General features: G+C 31.5%; 3 protein-coding genes across 4 annotated transcripts; 1 reads left to right on the top strand and 2 right to left on the bottom strand.

Annotated features, from left to right (window-relative positions):
- Positions 1 to 139: 139 nt before the first annotated feature.
- Bm3140 (mothers against decapentaplegic homolog 3, putative) lies at positions 140 to 4,700 on the top strand (the record flags this gene model as incomplete). Of its 2 annotated transcripts, XM_043080782.1 has the most annotated exons (10): positions 140 to 234; positions 624 to 747; positions 1,403 to 1,530; positions 1,942 to 2,135; positions 2,437 to 2,555; positions 2,703 to 2,895; positions 3,017 to 3,136; positions 3,362 to 3,577; positions 4,051 to 4,188; positions 4,432 to 4,700. In XM_043080782.1, the coding sequence occupies 10 exons, from the start codon at positions 140 to 142 to the stop codon at positions 4,698 to 4,700; spliced, it is 1,596 nt and encodes a 531-aa protein (XP_042936716.1). The 2 variants fall into 2 exon arrangements, with proteins under 2 accessions (XP_042936716.1, XP_042936717.1); XM_043080783.1 differs by lacking the exon at positions 140 to 234 and having other exon boundaries at positions 646 to 747.
- A 5,895-nt stretch (positions 4,701 to 10,595) lies between these two features.
- Positions 10,596 to 13,534, bottom strand: Bm17662 (Uncharacterized protein; the record flags this gene model as incomplete). Its single annotated transcript, XM_001892197.2, has 6 exons — positions 10,596 to 10,867; positions 11,149 to 11,415; positions 11,954 to 12,214; positions 12,373 to 12,597; positions 12,800 to 13,009; positions 13,075 to 13,534. 6 exons carry the CDS (start codon positions 13,532 to 13,534, stop codon positions 10,596 to 10,598), a joined length of 1,695 nt encoding a protein of 564 aa, XP_001892232.2.
- A 5,287-nt stretch (positions 13,535 to 18,821) lies between these two features.
- Positions 18,822 to 20,912, bottom strand: Bm17661 (Uncharacterized protein; the record flags this gene model as incomplete). Its single annotated transcript, XM_043080781.1, has 5 exons — positions 18,822 to 19,090; positions 19,359 to 19,625; positions 19,784 to 19,975; positions 20,178 to 20,387; positions 20,453 to 20,912. 5 exons carry the CDS (start codon positions 20,910 to 20,912, stop codon positions 18,822 to 18,824), a joined length of 1,398 nt encoding a protein of 465 aa, XP_042936715.1.
- Between the last annotated feature and the right edge of the window lie 1,966 nt (positions 20,913 to 22,878).

Genomic DNA, 22,878 nt, shown 5'->3' with positions numbered 1-22,878 from the left:
AAGATAAGAAAATAAGGTGATAAGGTGGAAAAGAGAAAAGGATAAGAAGTGGAAACGCTAAGGAATATAAACAAAAGCAACAAAAGATGTAAATTAAAAGTACAGAAGAAAAGTAAACAAAAGTGTAGCATTTATTTGGATGGGGATGGGGTGGAGGATCTTGAAATTTGCGTCGGCCATTGCTTTCGGCTGCGTTATTTTCAGGCGATTTTTTTGGCCACTATTGAATATTTGGTAGTTTGTTTCGTGGATTTTAGCAAGTCTGGAAGTTTAATTTTTGTGCCTAATAACATTTTAATTCGAATTTTTTTGAAAGAAATTTAGTAGATATTTGAAAATTTTCAAACATATGTGCTACTGGTGTCACATAACTTAGTTTTTCTTTTTATATTTGCTTACTATGCTGTATTTTCATTCCTGTTTAACATATCATTCACTTTTTGCTTTTCCTAAATGTTAGTATTATTTTAATCTGTTGCATTCGAAAATTACCACTTCATTTAGTTTTCTTTGCGTTATTTGTTTTAGGTGTATTATATGATTGTAATTTTATTTAGCTTGTTAGTTTATTTTCATATGCATATTGATTTCAGTATTCGTAATTTTAAATTAATATTATATAGGTGTATCATTGGTTGTTTCATCATGAAGGGATTATTTGATATCGGTACGGCTAGCGCAACGGTGCGTCGACTGGTAGCAATGATTCGGGAAAAGCCTCTTAGTGAAGAGACAACCAACATTGAGGTTGTAAGCTGTAAATATTTATTTGCCTCAGTGATTTTAGGATCGTAGGTCAAAAGAAATTTACATCGAGTAGGCGTGAGTGAATTTGAACTGTATTAGACTGAATGGATTTGCTTTTAATATACAAAGTCACTCTTAAATAAAACCAAAGTTAAATAAAAATTTATCGAAAGTGAATTATAATGGACTTAATAAAATGAGTTAATTTAAACGGGATTAATTTGAAAGTAATTATGTACAAATGAAATGAACTTGCGTAGGAATGGATTAGGTTAGATTTGAATTAGATGGATATCTATCTGCAAGAAAGAGCCAATAGATTGAAATTAAATGTTGAATGAATTGAGCTTTGCTAAAATGTATGCTAGACTTAATTCTTTTTAAGTACAACTCTCTTGATTCAGCTTCATCAAATTTATTTCTAAGAACTTCCTCGATTCTTTTCTGATTTTAACTAAATTTGCAATTATCTAGCTTTTAATTTAGTTTAATGTCATCTAAATTCACTTCTTTAGATCAACTCTAATCTAGTTCGGCAAAGTCAGAATGAATCAAGTTAAGTAGAAGTAAGCAAAAGGTTAATAAATTTATTTAAATTGAATAATATTGAAATATAAGTGAAACGAATGTAAATAAATGGTTTCTTGCACTAAAGGATGAACATTGGCCCGAGAAAGCGGTGAAAAGTTTGGTAAAGAAACTCAAGAAATCGAAAGCTATCGATGAACTGGAAAAAGCGATTTCGACAGAAGATCCAAATACTGATTGTGTTTGTATCCCACGGTAACATCTTTCTTGCGTTTTTGTTCCTTCGCGGTTGGTTTATATTGCTAACATTAACATTTCAGTTTTCTATAAGTGTACTAAGAGGCTTGGATTGTTGAGAAATGCAAGTTGTTTATCTTAAATAACTTACTTCGTGCTGTTTACAAGTTCCTGATCAAAATTTTTGACGAGATACTATTCTCTGCCTGATATTTACCAAACTTCTGCTATGATTATTATCTATCATGATAGATATATCTTTTGCTGCTAACAAAAATAGATCAATTAGGATTGAGCCAAATAATCCATGACTTCATCCAAACAGACGTTGAAAATAAATCTGATACAGGTTTCTCAGGAACTCATCCATTTTCTTTGACTTTTAAATTTCTTTTCAAATTTCTTTGTTATTCACCAGATCGTTTTTAGGTCGTTGGACGGCCGATTGCAGGTGTCACAGCGTAAATGTTTGCCTCATGTGATCTATTGTCGAATGTGGCGTTATCCAGAACTTGCTTCATCTCATCAATTGAAATCTGTCCCACATTGTCGTTTTCCATATAGTAAAAAGCTGGAATCAGTTTGTGTCAATCCTTATCATTATGAAAAAATCGAGAATCCTCGTATGTTTTATTCTGCTATTTTCGACAAAACTTTCAGCATCTCACAGAATTCAAACCAATTTCTATGCATTGCATTTCTGAAATCGTATTCCTCAGATTTTTCCTAAGCTGAGGGCGTGGCGCTACTTATACTGGATCATAAGTTGAATCTCGATTAGATAAGTGGAATCCAAACTACAATGGATACCAGTGGGGTTTCGTATTTACTGCGTTAAGTGGGTTTTATTTTCTCATCCTCTAAGATATTGTTTAGAATCAGTTTCCATTAATTTTTATTTTTATAAAAAAAGTAGCATTTTAGCGCTGCCTGCTATTCTTATACCTCGCAATGACAATTTGAATGGAATTGGCAGCTTTTCCAATGTTGGTGATCTTTCGAAAGCACTCCGAACCGTTTATCCCACAGTGGATACTAATGAGGTTGCATATTTACTATGTCAGTCAATAATGCATTGCACTGTAATCATTACAGGATTTCTGTGCTATATTGAAAAGACTTTTTTTATTTCATTTTATATAACTTATTGATAAATTATTATATTGCATAGTCTTTTAAATTATTTATAGATGGTGACACAGGGTATTCCGAACCGTATTGTAACTAATGGTGATCAAATAGGATGGCATAATAGTCGTAATTCTCCAACACTTTCATCACCAAATATGAACAGTCCTAGCGGAATTCATGCTATTAGTCTTATGCCGTTATCACCTACTGAGAATACTATGGAAAATCGCTTATTCTCTATCAAAACTGAAGGCTTGTTTTCGGAGATATAAACTAAATAATTTAAAAAATCGAGTTTTTTTATACAAATTTATTGATTTTCATTTTTTTTTTTTTAATTATTAGAATTCTGATAGGAAATTCATTATTTCAGCAATTTCTCCGCGTGGTTATATAAGTGAAGATTTGGAAATGGACGAGAGTCAGAGTCCGGATTCATCGCAAGTACTTTCACCTACTTGTGATTCCTCGGTTACTGAACGAGCCAATAATTGTAATTTTTGTTTAGTTTTGAGTTCGATTTCTATTTTTAAGGAAAAAAACACAAATAGTTCTTTTCTTAGTTATTTCGTTCATTTTTTTTTCTGTTTTTGTTTTTTTAAATATTTCTTTGAAAAGCAATTTTCTGACAAATGAGCAAAAAAAAAAAAATCTTTTTTGAGAAGTTTTCATAAATTATTAGAGAAATATACCTCACGTCCATTTATGATATGTTTAGTGAATTTAATCGCTGTCGAATATTGTGAACCACCGTTTTGGTGTTCCGTATCATATTATGAGCTGTCAGAACGAGTTGGTGAAACATTTCATGCATCACAGCCATCTTTGATTGTTGACGGATATACGGCACCTTCTGATGCAGAACGTTTTTGCCTTGGTCAACTTTCTAATGTTAACCGTACTGCTAGCGTTATGGAAGCTCGAAAACATATTGGTAAAATTCATACCATTGTTTTATGTTTTAGAATGTATTTCATCTTTAAAAAAAAAAAAACAAAAAATAGTAATAATGAGCTGCTCTTTTATATTACGTCATCTCGTTTTTATATTTCTTGTATGAAATTTGAAAATTTGGTACTTTTTGAATAAACATTTCATAATGCATTTTGTGCTCTTCCACTTTATGTAAAAAATCGATGTAAAATTGATTTTTTTTTTTTTTTTTTTTTATTGCTGATTTGTTTTTCCTTGTAGTTATCGTAATTTTTTACATGATTTAAGTATATATATATATATATATATATATATATATATATATATATATATATATATATATATATATAATTAAAACAAATGGCTTACGTATCCAATATGAATTATTTTAGACAGCTCATATAATTTTACAACATTCTAATCTCTTAATTATTTCTTAATCAGTACATTTTTAATAGTTTTCTTTATGTTCAGGTCGTGGTGCACGTTTCTATTATATAGGTAGTGAGGTGTTTTGTGAGTGCTTAAGTGATTCGGCAATATTTGTACAAAGTCCAAATTGTAATCAGCGGCATGGTTGGCATCCGGCTACAGTTTGTAAAATTCCACCGAGTAAGTGAATTCTACTTTAATCAGAGATTCCCAAATTTTTATCCCGATCTTCTAAGATTTAGGATATCCTTAATCTTTCATCTTGTAATTATGAGAATCTAAAGTTTTAACCTCAGCTTTATTGAATTTTTCCAATACTGTTAGAAGGGAAGGGAAAAATCAAATTTGGATTTTATCGCAGTTTTTTACCATGTTTTTTTCAGTGAACTATTCGCATATGTATAATATTTTTTGTCATTCCAGATTGCAACTTAAAGATTTTTAACAATGCCGAATTTGCTGCACTGCTAGCTGCATCAGTTCCGCAAGGTTTTGAAGCTGTTTATGCTCTTACTCGAATGTGTACTATTCGAGTATCTTTCGTAAAAGGTTGGGGTGCAGAGTACCGTCGTCAAACGATCACCGCTACACCATGTTGGATCGAAGCATATCTTAATGGTCCATTACAATGGCTGGATAGTGTTTTGAAGCAGATGGGCAGTCCACCAAATCGGTGTACAAGCTTTACGTAGTTAATAGTTTTTACGTTTCAGATTTTTTATGTGAGCAAGAGAATGAAGCGCTTCGCACTAATGAAGTTGCATAATCTTTTTATTTTTTGAATTTAAATTTGAAATTAGAATTTTCAAGGAAAAAAAAAAAAGCTATACGACGGTCTTTATAGTTTCAAATAATAAATTATGTACCTGACAAATATTGTTTAATATCTTGCTCTGTTTATATATTTTAATTAGCTTGAAAGAGTTGACAATTTCAACTGCTATATTTGTCCCTGTAATAAGAATTCTCGATCAGAACTGCACTGTTTCTGCTTTTTTGCTTTTTTTTTAAAAAATTATCTCATCAGGATTTTTATATTCTATTCATTATTGTCACATTTTTGCTGCTTTTGATTCGCTTTGCTTTGCTGTGAAATGAAAAGTAAGATTTTATGTTATTTTATTTTAATATTATTTTTTTTGTTGATAAAATCAACAATAAGTTATTGTACTTCTATTGAATATTGTCCACAATTGATGATTTTGTTATAGTCTAATCACATCTGGTACTAAAATTTTTTTTCAGTATTTTCATTTGATTTCTTTTGTATCTAATTTCTTTAAAATTTGGGGTAGAGCTAATCGTTCGATCCTAATTCTTTTGAGGTGAAAATAATTGTATAGTATCGCTTTATTCGCAAGTGTAAAAACTTTATTCGCTATGTATATTTTATTATTTGTATGTATTTATAGTTTTCTAAAGCATTGATGTTCGTCTATTCTCAATACTTTAATGCCTATTGTGATACTTTTTCTTTTTATATTACTATTTCTGATTTATAATTTACCGGTTATTCTTATTTTAGTATGATTTTTCGTTAAAGTTTTACGTAATCTTTAGGCTGAAATTGCTGCTGAAATTTGCGAAGACTTCATAATAGATCATTTTCATGTAAGGATCCGATCAAAATTCTGATAATGTTTTTCAGTCTTATATATTGACCAATTTCCTCATTCTTTTCTATTTGCACAGCGATTCTTCTGCTATCGCTTATTTACTCTTTCTGATTTCTAAATTGAATCTAATTCACTACCAAGTTACAATTTTTATCCAGATTTTAGCAAAAGATTCGAGTATTAACTCAGATATATTGCTTACTTCAAATATGTGAATGTTTTTGTTTCACCAGTGAAAGCATTATTCAAGACGATTTACATGTAGACAAAAATTTGTCATGCAAAAAAAAAAATCTTTTTATTAATACTAAAGATTCTATTGGAATTTTTTGTTTTTTGACAAATTTTCGTTTTTATGGTCGTTTTTAATTCTTATATGCTTAATTTATTGCAGTAAAATTTACAATAAAATTTTTGGATTGCATAAAATATTATTTTTAGAAAGAAATCATGTTGATCATTTCAAACTTTCTTTTTTGCAACTCGTATGGCAGTGCTGCAAAATAATTTTTTTTTTTTCGAAAACTGCAATGAATTGTGAAAGATCATGCGTACAAATATATGCCTAAGCTCATATTATATGTTGTAATATATAAAAAAGAAGAAATTCAATAATTCTGAATGTTTTCGGAGCATAGTTGCCATATGTTTTGGGTATAAAATGTTTTACTTCGGATCTAACAATTGCGATTTGCGTCTGTTTCAGAAATGCACATTGCTGCAAAGAATAAAAGTTAAAATTGAAGGGGAAAAGCATCGAGTTGTACTTTATAAGTTAAATACTTAACTGTCAAAAAGTGATAACAGTTTCAATAATTGATTTAATAAAATAGCAAAAAATGAATTAAGGAAATTGGAACAAAAAAGATAAGATGAAAAATGAATTACTAAGTTGAGAAATTATGTTGTAATCGACTAATTTAATAATGTTTTATTTTTTTCTTTGTTCTTGAACTGAATCAAGAGTTGGTACCTGGTCTTGTGATTGGTCTAAGCTTATTGAATAGTGAATGGAGAAAACTGAGGTTAGATGTAGGATAAGCAAATAACTTAGAGACTAGGAATTTGAAAAAAAAAATAGGCCATTCTGAAATCTGGTGCAAATCATTGAATCGTTGAATTCATTCCATAATTTTTGGAGTATATTTTTAAATTAATAGAGTTCATAGATTTAAGAAATTTTTGAAAGTTTTGGAATTTTTAATTTTCCTGAACACTTGATTTTTTTTTAATTTATCAAATTTTTGAAACTTTTTTGATCTCTGAATTTTTTTCAGAATTTATTATTTTTGGTTTTTATTCATTTCAGTGTTTGTGTTTCTCCAATTTTTTTAATCGAATGTTTTTGAATGCAATTTATCTAATTACAAACCATTGTTAATTGTGTTTCTGCATACATTTTTCTATTTCCACTAACTGTCTTGTCTTCATGCACTTTTTTATGCATATTGGTTGTATATGTTTTTTATGGCTTCGTTACTTGCAGTTTTACTAGTTGCATGCTTTTTAGTGGATTTCTTACTGAATATTAATTACAATAATCACAATAATCAATTGAAATTATCTATTTTTTTTTTGCCGTTTTCATTTTTTGCATACATTCTTGTATTTCCACTACTGCATGCTTTTTTTTTCTGCATTTTATTAACTCTTTTGAATATTATTAACAGCATGCTTTTTTTTAAAAATAATCTTCACTTATATGGTGGATTAGTTGTATTTTTCTATTTTATTAACTGCATACTTTTTTTTTAATTATCTTTAATTATCTTATATGGGGAATTAGTTCTATTTTTATATTTTATTATCTGCATTTCATTAACTTTTTTGAATTGTATTAACAGCATGCTTTATTTTTCAAATTACCTTCACTTATATTTGGGATTAGTTGTATTTTTCTATTTTATTAACTGCATGTTTTTTTTTTTTTGCATGCCTTTTAATTTTGGTCATCATGTACTTATATTTGTTCTGCATGTTTTCTATGCATTCATCACTTGCATGTTTTTTTGTACCTTTACTACTTGTATGCTTATCTTAATCATTTTCTCTTCATTCCCTTTGTAGATAAATTGTTTTTAACAAGACTTGAATTCTTTGTAATTTTTTTTTTTTTAATTTTTCAATGTCGGAAAATTGGAAAAAGTTTTTCACCTAAGCGGAAATTTGTCGCCTAATTGAGCAAATATTTTCAGGAGAAATTTTGTTTCTCACATTTAGGTTTTCACAGATATTGAATGCATAAGTGAATGATAGCCTTATTATGGTGAACAAATTTTTATTCATTATAAATTTAATATACTCTCAACCGTGATAAATATGATAAATTAGTGACAAACAGTAATGAGAATAATAATAAAACATCAAAAATTCTAGCTTTAAAACAAGATTATCAACTGACCACAAAAATTTCTTAGATGCTTCTTTGTTCAGCCAAAATAAATGAATAGTCACAGTGTGGCTAAGCGGATATCCTTCAAGGATGAGAAAAACTATCAATTTGGCCTAGAGAGCAATGAGCTATTATATTCTCAATTGATATTTTAAAAGCTTGCTGATGTATTACTGAAGCGCTACTGTCACCACTGTAAACACCTTTTTCAAATGATATGGTTACAGAAAATTGCATATTTTATTGGAGTGGATGGACATTTGTTGTTCTTTTTGATTCTGATGATAAATGCTGATTTTGTCGTTTTCTGCATTATATGTGAAACAGTAACTTCCATATAGAAAAGTAATGATGTTTGTCGCGAATTATAATTTTGCAAAAACATCTATCTAAAATAATAAAAAAAAATTTAATAAAAACTATCATAAACTAACTTCTTATAAAATTAGATTCTTAAGATTTAAAACCAATAAAAACAAATCAATCATTTTTAAATAGTAAACAATCTTGCAATATCATAACTTATCTCTCATTAAATCAAGCTTCTTATGATTTATTACTCATGAGATTTTAAATAAAATTTATTGTAAACGCTTCCAATTCTTAACGCGTATGATTTTATCTCAGACACGCCCAATCCTCACTTATATAAATTCAATTCTAATAAACAAAATTCTTCATTGTCATTATTGTCGAATGCTACTCTGTTAACTAATACCAATTCCTCCGGTCTTCTTTATTATAAATTTCTTCTGTCTTTTTATTGCTCGGTTTATTAATACTAGATTTTCGAAAAATAAAGGTTTATTAATCTTTCTACTGTATTACAACTATTCGAATATCAACCAGACAAACCCTTTGCGACAAATTTATTGCTTCCCCTTCTTCTCTTCTTTTCATCGTGACGATTTGTTGAGTATATGTGAACCATTTATCATTGATAGATTCAAGCGTAGTTACGCATAATTGGATTCTTCGAAGTTTATCTTCTAATACTCTTTTTCTTATTACATAAAGATCTTTTTTTCTTCTATTGTCATACTTGGTTCTGGAGATTTGATCTCCAGTTGATTTACTTCTTTAAGAAGATTGCCTAACCTTTCCTTTGTCGGTTGAAAGCTCGCAATAATGTAGCTTGATATGTCCCGGCTCGTGGCACCATTAAATTTGTCGCAAAGGGTTTGTCTGGTTGATATTCGAATAGATGTAATACAGTAGAAAGATTAATAAATCTTTATTTTTCGAAAATGTAGTATTAATAAACCCAGCAATAAAAAGAGAGAAGAAATTTATAATAAAGAAGACCGGAGGAATTGGTATTAGTTAACAGAGTAGCATTCGACAATTTTGTTTATTAGAATTGAATTTATATAAGTGAGGATTGGGCGTGTCTGAGATAAAATCATACGCGTTAAGAATTGGAAGCGTTTACAATAAATTTTATTTAATATCTCATGAGTAATAAATCATAAGAAGCTTGATTTAATGAGAGATAAGTTATGATATTGCAAGATTGTTTACTATTTAAAAATGATTGATTTGTTTTTATTGGTTTTAAATCTTAAGAATCTAATTTTATAAGAAGTTAGTTTATGATATTATGAAACTAAAAATGATTAATTAGTTTTTATTAAATTTTTTTTATTATTTATTATTATTATTATTTATTATTTTAGACAGATGTTTTCGCGAAATTATAATTCGCGACAATGTTTTTGAGATCCTAAATCTTTGATGTTTCTCCACATTCACTTTTCAACGGTTCACTTACAAAATTTTTTAGTGTCAGATACCCTAGAAAGTTTTTTCACTTAAACGGAATATCCGCCATTTATTCTGCTTTAAGGTTTAGATTAAATTACAGATGCTAGTTTATTTCTTTTCTTATAATGCCATTTTTTGGTTAAAACCACTTTGCCTAATTTTGTTATAAATTATTAAAGGAATACTTTCCTCTCACTTATGATGCTTTTTTACGTTAGCTTTTTGCACAACAAATTGTGTATTTCAGTTGTGAGCGCATTTTGTTTACTCGAATGCTTGCCTTCGAATTTTAAGTTTCATAGTCAACTGATCCGTTTATGCGATTTATATGAAATTATAGGAAATAAAGAACATAAAGATAAAACAGGAAAAATTCTAATGATAAAATGAAATTATAAAATAGTCGCTTCATTCTGATACCTTGAAAACGCCCGATTGCTATGCGCCTTCCCTGTCTCATTTTTGAGAAGAATGTCCAGATTGTGCCTTGCTTTCTGGAATGAAATTTTTTAGTCGTTTTATAGCGCGAAAAGAAATGATCAGAAGTTCGTCGCAGTTGGCTTTGCGGATAGAATGATATGCTTTTCTGCACGAATTAAAAAAACAAAGCAGCACTGTCAATATTGTTAACATCTTTTTAAGCAGTTAGTTCTTACGCCAGCTGCTGCGCATTGAGTGCGCGATATGAAATATGTCACATTTAATGAGTGCTTTAAATGAATTTTGTATTGTGATTTAGTGGTCACAAGTGTTTCATAATACATTTCACACCCATTCTATTTCAAGCTGACATAAATTTTATTAACTTTGCAAAACTAACGAGGAGCTTTGGAGCATAACTTCTTGTGAGATTTCAGTGTGGTCACAGAGGAAAAGAGTTTGCCACAGTACGCGCACTGAAGATGAGTTTGATGCGTTTGTTTGTGAGCGCAAAATGATGGTATACAATCGAATGTCTGTCCACAACCGGGCACTTTGCATTCATAGATGAAGGGTTGACCGTGTGTTTTTCTATGTGCTAAATATTCGTTATAACCTTTCGCGATTACAGCACACCCGGGATAATAACATTCGTAGCTTTGTTCGCCTAAAAAATTATTTGTTTTTGCAATTGGTATTCTGTTGTGGTGTTTGGCAGTAATTAATTAATCTGATAAACCATGAAAATATCACTCCTATGAAATAATCTTACCACATTCTATTTCAAATAATTTAGATCACAAGAAGTTGCTTATTTTCGAGTATAGTTGCAACAAAAAGTGCAATTGAGAATTTTTCATTGTATTGTCACTCAGTACAATTTCATTTCACAGGTACTATTTCAAGCTGACATATCTGTTTAAAATTCCGCTAAATTTGCAAACTAACGAAGTGTTGTTGGGCAGAACTTCTTATGACAATTCAGTAGCTTCCTGGTGGCGAAGAGTTTGCCACAGCACTCGCACGAGGGATGAGGTTCATGAGTTTGTTTGTGACTGTAAAGTGATCCTACAATATCGTATGTCCGCCCACAACCGGGCACTTTGCATTCATAGATGAATGGTTGACCGTGTGTTTTCCCATGTGCTCTATATTCGTTGAGACTTTTCGTGGTCATAGTACACCCGGGATAAAGGCATTCAAAGCTTCGTTTGTCTGAAAAACTCTTATGACATTGATCTTATCAATTATTAATCCATGTGAGAAATAATCATAAAAATGCATAAAATAATCTTAACACATCTCATTTCAAATTACTTAGATCACAAGAATCTGTTTAAATATCTTCTCATATGTTTAAAGCAAAACTTTTAATATTGTTTCTTTGTGATGTTATTTCTAATGGAAGGACCTCACACAATAGATGACTATTATTTTTCTGTTATAGCTAAATGAGTTTCAGTTTCAATTTTCTTCACTGTTTATACTCCTAACTTCATGTAATCGAGTAATGACAAATAATTTATTAGGAAAAAAGATGATAAATCTTCGAGATATTAGAGCATCAGTTGCTATAATTTGCTAATGTTTGCCGTCTGTCTTTTGTCGTACGCAAAACAAATTGAGATTAGAAAAATGTCGCAGTATTTTCTGAATAACACCATGTCACCGATGTATCGAAATGAACGTTTTTAAAAAAACTTTTTCAAAGGAAATTTTTTTGATTTTTAGAAGTTAAATTTATAAAACTAACGAGGTGAGCCGTAGTACATGTTATGAAATTGCAGTGCGTTCTTCCTGCTAAAGAGTTTGTCTCTATCTCCGTATTGTTTAGGTTGATGCGTTTGCTTGTGACTGACAAATGATGATTTATGGTCGAATGTTCGGCCACAACCGGGCTCTTTACATTCATAGATGAATGGCTGACCGTGTGTTTTCTTATGTATTAGATATTCGTTGTAATTTTTCGTGATCATAGCACACCCGCGATAATGACAATTATAATTTCTCTTATCTGAAAAATTCGTGTTAAGGCACTTATTTTTGCCTCTGAAAAATGAAATGAGTTTTGGTTTCTGATTTGTTATTAATTCTATCTTCAATTTCACGTTGTTGATAAAGTAAAGAACTATAAAAGATAGAACAAAAAGTCGTTATGCAATTTATCATCACCTGCTTCTGATTTTCCATCAGTATTTCCCCTGTGATCTAGGATATTTAAACCATCCGAGAAGTGTTTGTTGTCGATGTTGCTCTGTTCAGCATTTCCATGTTGGCTGGATGTGTCATCCGAGGAAAAATAGATCGGAATGGGATTTTGTAAACCAGGATAATGAATATAGGCGATAACGTTGCTGGTGTTGGATTTAGGTAAATAGGAAGTATCACTTTCAGCAACTGAATACTTTTGATTTAAATTAGATTACAGAACTGTTACTTCTAATGGAAAGATTTCACGCAAATAATTATGAATTTTCCGTTGTGGTAAGATTTTTTGGTTTTCGATTCTTCATTGTTTATGTAATCAATGTCATGTTGTTGATAAAAGTAATGAACTATAAAAGATAGAACGAAAAGTCGTTATACAATTTATCATCACCTGTTTCTGATTCTCCACCAGTATTTCCCCTGTGGTTATCGATGTTGCTCTGTTCAGCAGCTCCATGTTGACCGGATGTGTCGTCCGAGGAAAGAGTAAATTGGTCAAAATAGATCGGAATAGCATTTTGCTGTGAATGAGGAAAGTGCATATATGTGACAATGTCATCGCTGTTGAGATTAGGTGGCGAAGAAGTTCTACTTTCAGCATCTAAATAACTTAGATTACAAGATGCTGTTTATTAGTCTTTCGCATATTTGAAGCAAAAATCTCACCTCTAATAGAAAGATGTCGCACTTTATCATCATTCGTTTTTATTTCTCCATTACCCTCTCTCCACACATTCCTGTATGAATCCATATCTGAGCCAAGTGATGACTCCGAATTAGTGTGGCCGATGAAATCATAGCTATGTGAAAAGCCAGGATAAGAAGTATCTGTGATCTGATCAGCTTCGCGTTTTGATTCTTTACTGCTTATATCCTCAATTTCACTCAACTGAGCGAAATCAATGAACTGCGAAGGATCAAACGAAAATTCTGGACCAAACAATGGCTCAAAATTGTTGTAATCAAGGGTATCGAAATTGTCTGAGATGCTAGAATAACTATTATTTGTGAAGATTTCATCACCGGTGTCGAGATTAAGTAGATGGAAAGTTTCATTTTTATCAGAAGCGATGCAATGTAGAAGATTGAGCCAAATAATGGCTATCATAGATACGGTGAAGAACATGGTGGAACACAATTTTGTAAAATGACAGAAATGCTCAAATGGAAGCTTTTTATTTCGGATTGTTGGAATTAAAAACCATAGGTTTAAACAGTTTTTAATCTGTCCATTGTTTGTCATATTTTTTCCCCTACATTTTCTCTTTCCTCACTTCCAACTGGATAGTTCATAAATATTCTTTTGAATCCCGAAGTAAGCGCCACAGTAGCGTGTTCTGTCATTTCAGTAATAATAATTAATTTATAAACCAAATAACATCATGAAAAATGAGATTCTGATTCCAATTTGGTACATTTAATAAAGTGATATGTTACATGCCTACTGATAATATTACTGATTGAAGTTCTTCATATTAACGCATCACTTGAAATTTGATAATTATTGCTTTTGACATACATCCATAGCTATCGCTGCTATTATGAAAAAGATCAACATAAGCTGAAACGATGTTTGAAAGGATGGGACAAATTTTAATAGTTGAAACAATGGAGTAATATTTGCATAAAGGAAGCTGGTGAATAGTGAAATTAAATGTCACTGCATAATGAAATATTTAATCTGTAAGTAGCAAATAATCCTGCCTGCTTTATTTAATAAAATATTGTATGGTGAGTGGTAAATAATATATTCAATGAATTATTTGTATATTGTAAAAATTTTAGATTTTAAATTTTGGTGACATCAATTAATTGACAACTGGAAATATATTGGTTTATTTCCGATGTCTATTCTTAGGTACTGCTTCCCATCTTAATCAATAACTGATCGAACTGTAGTGGACATAATTTCCAGAGCAGCCAAAAATGGAAAACGGCTCACAATGAATTGACCGGAGATAAGCAAAAATTTTAATGTGATAAAAAAAAAAAATTCTGATTTAGTAATTTAAAGCACCATTCTTTCAGCAATATAACTCATTTTAATCTCTGCCTTCTTTTTGCCGATCCTGAATGTTAAAATAACTATTGTCGTGGAAGATTTGATAATTTGATTCATTATTTTGTGAGAGGTCGTTAATCGTAAGGAGATTCGTTGGAGTAAATATGTGGGGTAACTTACTACTGCTTCTTATGGAATAGGTGATGGGTTAGCAAGCGAAGAGTCATCAAATCACTCAAGGGCTCGTCTTTATTCCGTCTGGAATAATACCACATTGATATGCTATCACCTGATATGCTATCGTTGTTGCCGTTATCACTCCGAGGTGTTTTTTCTCACCTCACTTCTATCTTTTGAGTTAGCGCCATATATAAAATGGAGGACATTTTGGTGCGCATTAATAAGAACGCTTGCTTGCTTAATTTTCCTCCCTAATTTTTGTCTGGGTAAACTGCTTTATGACTCAATCAATGCCAATCACCCATCTCTTCTCGTATGCTCAATCAAGACAATGCCTGTTTATCATATTATATTAGATGTTTATCATATGTGTCTGTTTATCAGTGAATTTTTCCCGAAATAGTATAAATTGCTGAGAACTCTGAAAGTTAATCTAATTAGGAAAACGAAATGACAATACGACTCGATGACGCAGTATACCACTCTTCCGCCCATTCTCCGCACTCTTATATATATAGTTAGGGTAAATGCGCAAAGGAGAGAGAGAGGAGGGACCAGAGGAAGAGAAAGTGATCCACCAGCAATTTAATTCTCAGTTGTACAAAGAATGTTCCGTCATAGATATGCTTTCTTTTTCGTCTTGTAATTCACTGCTTTTTTTTCTTTTTAGTTTAAGCACTTTACCCTCCCTCACTTAATCGTATATTATTAGTGTGTCAGGCAAGTTTTCGCCCCTTCTTCTCTCTTTCTTCGTTATCGTTTTCTCTCTGGAATAATTGCTCCCTTTGTCTCTCTCAGTTGCTTCTACATTCCTTCGGTCTTTCACTTGTTGATGGCTAATGTACATCGAGTGAGTGCTGTATGTCCTTACTTTCATCATTGTGAGACAAAAGGTTATCGAATTATACTGACTGCCTCTAATATTCTCTTAGATGAGAACTCAAATTACTTTATGAAACAAATTTTGCAAGCACATTGTTTGGTTAATCACTTATGGTGTTTTTTCATGCAAATAAATTTAATTCCTGACAGATGCCCAATGCAAGTGAAGGTATTTGGCCAAATGTAAATTGCAGCGTTATATGTCCTCGAGATATGATGGGTAAGGGAAAGGCATCCAGATTGGGTTCGCTCGCAAGATATGATGAGTAAGAGAATGAAAGTGAAATGTTGACATTGTAATGAGTCGATGGAAGCGATGATCGGACTCTGTATTAGCTGAGTCTAATTGTGATGATAGCTCTTTTTTCCGTAAAAGAAAAAATCTACAAATCAAAAACATTCTCAGAGTTCGCGTTCATCACCAAGGAATGATGATCATGTTCTGAAACAACTTGAAATAATACAGGGTCATTTTAAAATAAAATCATGAAATCAAAATTCTTTGGAGATATGAGCATTTGACCAAAGTATTTGCAAGAGACATGGCGGGAGATTTTATTTTGTTCAACGATGAAGTAACTGTAGCTAACTGATAGACGTAAACTAGAGTCATGGGTAGTCGGTCGTATTAGAAATTTGCTTGGGACTGCTTCAGATTGTCGTTCGATAGAGAACAGTAGGTTGTAGAGGAGTATTAAGCCGAGACAACAGGTTATATAGTGGACATTGGCTTGTAACAAATCACTTTACAGATGACTGATGAACAAGCAGAATGCATGCAAGATTAGTTGCAGTTTAGTTTGGAAGATAAAGTTATATAATTATTTATGACACAATTTTAAATGGAATAATCATTGATGTTAGGAATAACAATCTTTATTCCATAAAATTTCCGTCTTATAGATTGGTTACAAATTGTTTCGACATGTTACAAAATCACTTCGATTAATTAGTTAAACTGTCGTAAACTTTGTAATGAAAGATTGGTTGTAGAACGGATATTTAGCATTTGTTTTACATTTTGACTACATGTTATTAACTTTAATTTCCTAATCATTTTCAAGTTTTATCGTTGGTAGTGCATAAAAACCATAGAAGAATTTTTTGCCGAGGAATTCCTGGTAACAAAAATATTTTTTTTTTCAAATTATTAATTAATTTTTCAATATGATTCTCCCTTTCGTTATTTTTTCCGGTCTCACTTCATACTATTATTTATTGTCAGTGCTTTTGCCGTTTGGTGTCTAGGACTTCTTTCACTGCATTATATAATTTTATGAAAATTAAAGTGATCTTTTAATTGGTACCTAAATATTTTAATTTGATGACGGCAGAATGCCGGCCTATCAATTGGCTGTTTTAAAATATACGCTGAAGTAGGCTATTTCAGACTTTCAGAAAGAAATATTTGTTCATATTTATAAATATTTTTGGGGTCTCTCTGAGATTTGGAATGTGCTCTCTAATCGAAAAGACCTATCAATTGGTTTAATGAAAACTATTTTATAATTTACAATAAATTGGCATATTGTGATTCATAGAATATCTTTTATAACTTGAGACGAAACGTGCAAATACACTTTCATGTATTTTCGAACTTGTTGCTTCACCCTCAGTTATCATTAATTCTAGTAAGTATTTAGCACCTTAGAAGTTTTATTTTGAATAAAAAATTTCAGAAGGTAGATGAACAGACATTTGGTTTAATGTGACAATACTTTGACCATATTACGTATTTTTTTGGTTAGAAATAAGTTACATAGATGAAACTAGATTTGAATTTTATTCTGTTGTCTAACGATAGAGTATTAAAAGAAGAGAAATATTGATTTCTTGAGTGAGTTAATTTTCCTTCAAATTATTAACTAATTTTTCTTAAATTATTAATTGATGTAGCGAAAATGTCCAAATTGTGTACCGCTTTTTGGAATGAAGATTTTTTAGATGTTGTTTTATTATGCCAAAAGCAGTTCGTCGCATTTTGGCTTTGTGGACGGAACGAATGTTTTTCTTCATATCTTTCACAATTCAGAAAAACAATAGCAATTTTGCCAAGAGTGCAATGAAGTATTCCTTTCTCTATTACTACCATATTATCACTGAAGCGTTATTGTCACCACTGTCAACACATTTTGGTCCATTAATAAGTATAGGTATAAGTATCTTCCTAGGCTTAAAATGTAAGTGTTATCCTGATCCTTTTCTATATGATATACTTAGTTGAAAATTGCATATTTTATTGGAGTGGATGCACATTTGTACTAGGTGAATACTTTTCTCTCACTTATGATTTTTTTTTTTTATATTAGCTCTTGCACAACAAATTGTTTATTTCAGTTGTTATCGTGAAAGGTTTGTCGTTTGATACTCGAATAATTGTAATACAGCAGAAAGATTAATAAATATTTTTTATTTAACGTATTATCAGTAACCTGAACAGTAGAAATAGACTTTATAAAATTGGAAGAAATTTAGATTGGTTATGAGAGATTATAGTCGACAATAATGACAATCAATTTTATTTTTTTATTAGAATTGAATTTATATGAGTGAGGATTGGGCGTGTCTAAGATAAAAAACACATGTGTGAAGAGTTAGAAGTGTTTACAAAGAAGAGATTAAAATGAAAGCTAATTTCAATTTTACATACAATTACGTGAGTAATAAATCTTAAGAAGCCAAATTTATGAAGAGATGATTTTTGAAACCGTAATATTGTTTACAATTTTAAAAGGAGAGATAATTTATGATATTATGAAATTGGTTAAAAGTTTTCGCGAAATTGAAATTCGCGACAGTTGTAAGCGCATTTTATATATTTAAACGCTCGTCTTCAAAAATTTACTGTCTATACATTCCTGTATGTTTATACATTCCTGTGATATTATGATATTATACTAAATAAAGAAAATATTATAAAATCCAATGATAAAATGAAATTATAAAATGTTCACTGCATTCTGATGCCACGAAAACGTCTGATTGCTACTCTCATGTTTGCGAAGAATGCCCAAATTGTGTCCCATTTTCTAGAATGGAAATTTTTACTTGTTTTCTTGCTTTTTTTTACTTGCTCAAAAAGAAATGATCAGAAGTTCGTCGGAGCTTGGTTTTTTGAATGGAATGGTATGCTTTTCTGCACAAATTAGAAAAACAAAGTGTTACTGTCAATATTGTCAACATCTTTTTAAGCAGTTAGTTCTTACGCCAGCTGCTGCGCATTAAGTGCGCGATATGAAATATGTCGCATCTAATGTGAGTCTAGTGAATTTTTGTATTATTATTCTGCGGTCAGAGATGTTCTGTAATATATTTCAAGTCTGATATAAATTTTGTTAACTTTGCAAAACTAACGAGGAGCTTTGGAGCACAACTTCTTGTGAGATTTCAATGTAGTCACATAGGAAAAGGATTTGCCACAGTACTCGCATTGAAGACGAGGTTGATGCGTTTTCTTGTGACGTCGTAATGATGAATCATGGTTGAATGTCCGCCCACAACCGGGCACTTTGCATTCATAAATGAAGGGTTGATCGTGTGTTTTTTTATGTGCTAAATATTCGTTATAAGTTTTCGCGATCACAGCACACCCGACATAAAGACATTCGTAGCTTTTGCCTAAAAAGCTTTGCTTAAAAAACCCTTGTGATATTTGTTTTTGCAATTGGTATTCTATTGTGGTGTATGGCAGCTAATTAATTAATCTGATAAACCATGAAAATATCACTCCTATGAAATATTCTTACCACATTACATTTCAAATAATTTAGATCACAAGAACTTGCTTAATTATTCCATTGTATTGTCACTCAGCACAATTTCATTTCACAGGCACTATTTCAAGCTGACATATCTGTTTAAAATTCCGCTAAATTTGCAAACTAACGAAGTGTTGTTGGGCAGAACTTCTTATGACAATTTAATCGCTTCCTGGTAGCGAAGAGTTTACCACAGCACTCGCACGAGTGATGAGGTTCATGAGTTTGCTTGTGATAGTAAAGTGATCCTACAATATCGTATGTCCGCCCACAACCGGGCACTTTGCATTCATAGATGAATGGTTGACCGTGTGTTTTCTTATGTATTAGATATTCGTTGTAATTTTTCGTGATCATAGCACACCCGCGATAATGACAATTATAATTTCTCTTATCTGAAAAATTCGTGTTAAGGCACTAATTTTTGCCTCTGAAAAATGAAATGAGTTTTGGTTTCTGATTTGTTATTAATTCTATCTTCAATTTCACGTTGTTGATAAAGTAAAGAACTATAAAAGATAGAACGAAAAGTCGTTATGCAATTTATCATCACCTGTTTCTGATTCTCCACCAGTATTTCCCCTGTGGTTATCGATGTTGCTCTGTTCAGCATTTCCATGTTGGCTGGATGTGTCATCCGAGGAAAAATAGATCGGAATGGGATTTTGTAAACCAGGATAATGAATATAGGCGATAACGTTGCTGGTGTTGGATTTAGGTAAATAGGAAGTATCACTTTCAGCAACTGAATACTTTTGATTTAAATTAGATTACAGAACTGTTACTTCTAATGGAAAGATTTCACGCAAATAATTATGAATTTTCCGTTGTGGTAAGATTTTTTGGTTTTCGATTCTTCATTGTTTATGTAATCAATGTCATGTTGTTGATAAAAGTAATGAACTATAAAAGATAGAACGAAAAGTCGTTATGCAATTTATCATCACCTGTTTCTGATTCTCCACCAGTATTTCCCCTGTGGTTATCGATGTTGCTCTGTTCAGCAGCTCCATGTTGACCGGATGTGTCGTCCGAGGAAAGAGTAAGTTGGTCAAAATAGATCGGAATAGCATTTTGCTGTGAATGAGGAAAGTGCATATATGTGACAATGTCATCGCTGTTGAGATTAGGTGGCGAAGAAGTTCTACTTTCAGCATCTAAATAACTTAGATTACAAGATGCTGTTTATTAGTCTTTCGCATATTTGAAGCAAAAATCTCACCTCTAATAGAAAGATGTCGCACTTTATCATCATTCGTTTTTATTTCTCCATTACCCTCTCTCCACACATTCCTGTATGAATCCATATCTGAGCCAAGTGATGACTCCGAATTAGTGTGGCCGATGAAATCATAGCTATGTGAAAAGCCAGGATAAGAAGTATCTGTGATCTGATCAGCTTCGCGTTTTGATTCTTTACTGCTTATATCCTCAATTTCACTCAACTGAGCGAAATCAATGAACTGCGAAGGATCAAACGAAAATTCTGGACCAAACAATGGCTCAAAATTGTTGTAATCAAGGGTATCGAAATTGTCTGAGATGCTAGAATAACTATTATTTGTGAAGATTTCATCACCGGTGTCGAGATTAAGTAGATGGAAAGTTTCATTTTTATCAGAAGCGATGCAATGTAGAAGATTGAGCCAAATAATGGCTATCATAGATACGGTGAAGAACATGGTGGAACACAATTTTGTAAAATGACAGAAATGCTCAAATGGAAGCTTTTTATTTCGGATTGTTGGAATTAAAAACCATAGGTTTAAACAGTTTTTAATCTGTCCATTGTTTGTCATATTTTTTCCCCTACATTTTCTCTTTCCTCACTTCCAACTGGATAGTTCATAAATATTCTTTTGAATCCCGAAGTAAGCGCCACAGTAGCGTGTTCTGTCATTTCAGTAATAATAATTAATTTATAAACCAAATAACATCATGAAAAATGAGATTCTGATTCCAATTTGGTACATTTAATAAAGTGATATGTTACATGCCTACTGATAATATTACTGATTGAAGTTCTTCATATTAACGCATCACTTGAAATTTGATAATTATTGCTTTTGACATACATCCATAGCTATCGCTGCTATTATGAAAAAGATCAACATAAGCTGAAACGATGTTTGAAAGGATGGGACAAATTTTAATAGTTGAAACAATGGAGTAATATTTGCATAAAGGAAGCTGGTGAATAGTGAAATTAAATGTCACTGCATAATGAAATATTTAATCTGTAAGTAGCAAATAATCCTGCCTGCTTTATTTAATAAAATATTGTATGGTGAGTGGTAAATAATATATTCAATGAATTATTTGTATATTGTAAAAATTTTAGATTTTAAATTTTGGTGACATCAATTAATTGACAACTGGAAATATATTGGTTTATTTCCGATGTCTATTCTTAGGTACTGCTTCCCATCTTAATCAATAACTGATCGAACTGTAGTGGACATAATTTCCAGAGCAGCCAAAAATGGAAAACGGCTCACAATGAATTGACCGGAGATAAGCAAAAATTTTAATGTGATAAAAAAAAAAAATTCTGATTTAGTAATTTAAAGCACCATTCTTTCAGCAATATAACTCATTTTAATCTCTGCCTTCTTTTTGCCGATCCTGAATGTTAAAATAACTATTGTCGTGGAAGATTTGATAATTTGATTCATTATTTTGTGAGAGGTCGTTAATCGTAAGGAGATTCGTTGGAGTAAATATGTGGGGTAACTTACTACTGCTTCTTATGGAATAGGTGATGGGTTAGCAAGCGAAGAGTCATCAAATCACTCAAGGGCTCGTCTTTATTCCGTCTGGAATAATACCACATTGATATGCTATCACCTGATATGCTATCGTTGTTGCCGTTATCACTCCGAGGTGTTTTTTCTCACCTCACTTCTATCTTTTGAGTTAGCGCCATATATAAAATGGAGGACATTTTGGTGCGCATTAATAAGAACGCTTGCTTGCTTAATTTTCCTCCCTAATTTTTGTCTGGGTAAACTGCTTTATGACTCAATCAATGCCAATCACCCATCTCTTCTCGTATGCTCAATCAAGACAATGCCTGTTTATCATATTATATTAGATGTTTATCATATGTGTCTGTTTATCAGTGAATTTTTCCCGAAATAGTATAAATTGCTGAGAACTCTGAAAGTTAATCTAATTAGGAAAACGAAATGACAATACGACTCGATGACGCAGTATACCACTCTTCCGCCCATTCTCCGCACTCTTATATATATAGTTAGGGTAAATGCGCAAAGGAGAGAGAGAGGAGGGACCAGAGGAAGAGAAAGTGATCCACCAGCAATTTAATTCTCAGTTGTACAAAGAATGTTCCGTCATAGATATGCTTTCTTTTTCGTCTTGTAATTCACTGCTTTTTTTTTCTTTTTAGTTTAAGCACTTTACCCTCCCTCACTTAATCGTATATTATTAGTGTGTCAGGCAAGTTTTCGCCCCTTCTTCTCTCTTTCTTCGTTATCGTTTTCTCTCTGGAATAATTGCTCCCTTTGTCTCTCTCAGTTGCTTCTACATTCCTTCGGTCTTTCACTTGTTGATGGCTAATGTACATCGAGTGAGTGCTGTATGTCCTTACTTTCATCATTGTGAGACAAAAGGTTATCGAATTATACT

This window comes from Brugia malayi (genome assembly GCF_000002995.4).
Source record: "Brugia malayi strain FR3 genome assembly, contig: Bm_v4_Chr3_scaffold_001, whole genome shotgun sequence".
NCBI lineage: Eukaryota > Metazoa > Nematoda > Chromadorea > Rhabditida > Onchocercidae > Brugia > Brugia malayi.
The sequence above is the reverse complement of the archived record's forward strand: the minus strand, read 5'-3'. Positions and strand labels throughout refer to the sequence as shown.